Below are 2,220 nucleotides of genomic sequence, written 5' to 3'. Positions count from 1 at the left end.
AAAGTACCAGGTCGGGATTCTCCCCGAATGCGGTACGGGCCTTCCCAGTTTGGGCTAAAAACTCCTGACCCGGTTGGTTTCGAGGATTGGAACACCCTTTTGAGAACAAGGTCGCCCAAGCGGAGAGTTTTGTTTCTAACCTTGGAGTTGTAAAAACGGGTCATCTTACGATGGTATTTCGCTAAGGTTATCTGGGAAGCGTCTCTCTTCTCCTCAAGGAGGTGTAGTTCACTTATGCGCGCCTCATCGTTGCTGATCTCATTGAAATGTATCCGCCGATGTGATGGGACACCGACCTCGATCGGACTCATTGCTTCGGCTCCGTAGGTCATTGAGAATGGGGTCTCACCCGTTGCGGTCCGACAAGTCGTTCTGATGGCCCAGAGGACGTGGGGGAGTTCGTCAACCCATGCGCCTTTTGAGGCATCCAGTTTCCTTTTCAGGGTGTGCTTGATAGTCTTGTTCACTGCTTCGACCTGTCCATTTGCCTGAGGGTGATGCGGAGTCGAGAAGTCTTTCTTTATGCCTAGTTCGTCGCATAACTCTCGCATCTTCCTGTTGTCGAACTGCCGCCCATTATCAGAGACAATGGAGTGAGGGATGCCGAACCTGCAGATGACGTTTTTCCAAACGAACTTCGTAGTGTTGGCTTCGGTGATTCGGGGAAGGGGTTCTGCCTCGACCCACTTAGTGAAGTAGTCGATGGCGACAATGGCAAAAGTTGTGTTCCCTCTACCCTTTGGTAGCGGACCAATGAAGTCGATGCCCCACTTGGCGAACGGCCAAAGGCTGGTCACTATGGAGAGGCTCTGCGCAGGCAGTCTTTGTACGTTCGAGAAGCGCTGGCATTTGTCACATTTCTGGACAAATTGGCAAGCATCCCTTTTCAGGGTTGGCCAGAAGTACCCCTGACGGAGGACCTTGTGTGCCATAGCCGTCCCTCCTGAGTGATTTCCGCAGATCCCTTCATGTATTTCTCTGAGTACGTAGGTGGCCTCTTCGCCGCCCACACATCGAACAAGGGGAGAGGCAAAGCCTCTCTTGTAAAGGGTTCCTTCGTGAAGGACGAAGTGTGCGGCCCTTCTTCTTAACTTCCTTGCTTCACTTCTGGAAGCAGGCAGCGTTTGCTCTTTTAGATACGCCATTATGGGCTGCGTCCACAATGGGGTGACTTCTATCCACAGCAACTCCTCACCTTCGAAGGTGGAGGGCTTTGATAAGTGCTCAATGGGGACGATGTTCAGAAGCTCTGAGTTCACGCTGCTGGCCAATTTTGAGAGGGCATCTGCATGAGCATTCTCCAGGCGAGGGACTTGAGTCAGTTCGAATTTTTCGAACTGGGGAATTATGTCCAGAACCAGCTTCAAGTATGCAAGCATGTTATCATCTTTGGCCGCGAAATCCCCATTTACTTGATTCATCACGAGCTGAGAATCACTGCTTGCCAGAAGCTTCCTGACCTGCATTTCCTTGGCGAGCCTTAGTCCTGCTAGAAGGGCCTCAAATTCGGCTACGTTGTTCGAGGCTCTGAAGCCGAATCTTACCGCACAATTCAACAAATGACCTTCCGGGCTTTCCAGTACAATTCCCGCCCCTGCGCCTGCCTCTCCTGAAGACCCATCTACAAACAATTTCCATGCGGGGGGCTCGGCTGGTTCCATCAGGGCCTCCATTTCTGGGGCTTTGGTAAATTCGACCATAAAATCGGCAAGGGCCTGGCCCTTGATAGCGTGTCTAGGGCGGAACGTGAGATCGAACTCGCTGAGCTCGATAGCCCATTTCAGTAGGCGTCCTGACGCGTCCGTCTTCTGCATTACTTGCCTTAAAGGGAAATTGGTGAGGACTTGTATTGAGTGAGCTTGGAAATATGGCCTGAGTTTTCTTGAAGCTGTAATAAGTGCGAGTGCCAGTTTTTCCATGTCGGAGTAGCGTGTTTCGGCTGGGAGAAGTGCTTTGCTGATGTAATATACCGGCAATTGACGCTCATTTTCTTCCCTGGTTAGGACCGCGCTGACTGCCACATCTGACACTGCTAGATACAGCAACAGAGGTTCATCTGGATGGGGTTTTGATAGGAGGGGCGATTCACCGAGGTGCTTCTTCAGAGACTCGAAGGCCTCTTGGCACTCCGAAGTTTACTGGAATCTCTTTCCTTGCTTCAATATTTTGAAGAAAGGCAAGCTTTTATCAGTGGCTCTGGAGATGAAGCGGCTGAGGGCG

The 2,220-nt window shown here is 51.4% G+C and overlaps 1 protein-coding gene across 1 annotated transcript; it reads right to left on the bottom strand.

The window, feature by feature from the left end:
- Positions 1-7: 7 nt before the first annotated feature.
- LOC111378166 lies at positions 8-2,029 on the bottom strand (the record flags this gene model as incomplete). The annotated part of the gene is made up of 2 exons (XM_023001330.1): positions 8-809; positions 921-2,029. Coding segments are annotated over 2 exons (1,911 nt in total), but the record flags the coding sequence as incomplete, so codon positions are not given.
- Between the last annotated feature and the right edge of the window lie 191 nt (positions 2,030-2,220).

Source organism: Olea europaea, unplaced genomic scaffold (assembly GCF_002742605.1).
Source record: "Olea europaea var. sylvestris unplaced genomic scaffold, O_europaea_v1 scaffold17792, whole genome shotgun sequence".
NCBI lineage: Eukaryota > Viridiplantae > Streptophyta > Magnoliopsida > Lamiales > Oleaceae > Olea > Olea europaea.
The sequence above is the reverse complement of the archived record's forward strand: the minus strand, read 5'-3'. Positions and strand labels throughout refer to the sequence as shown.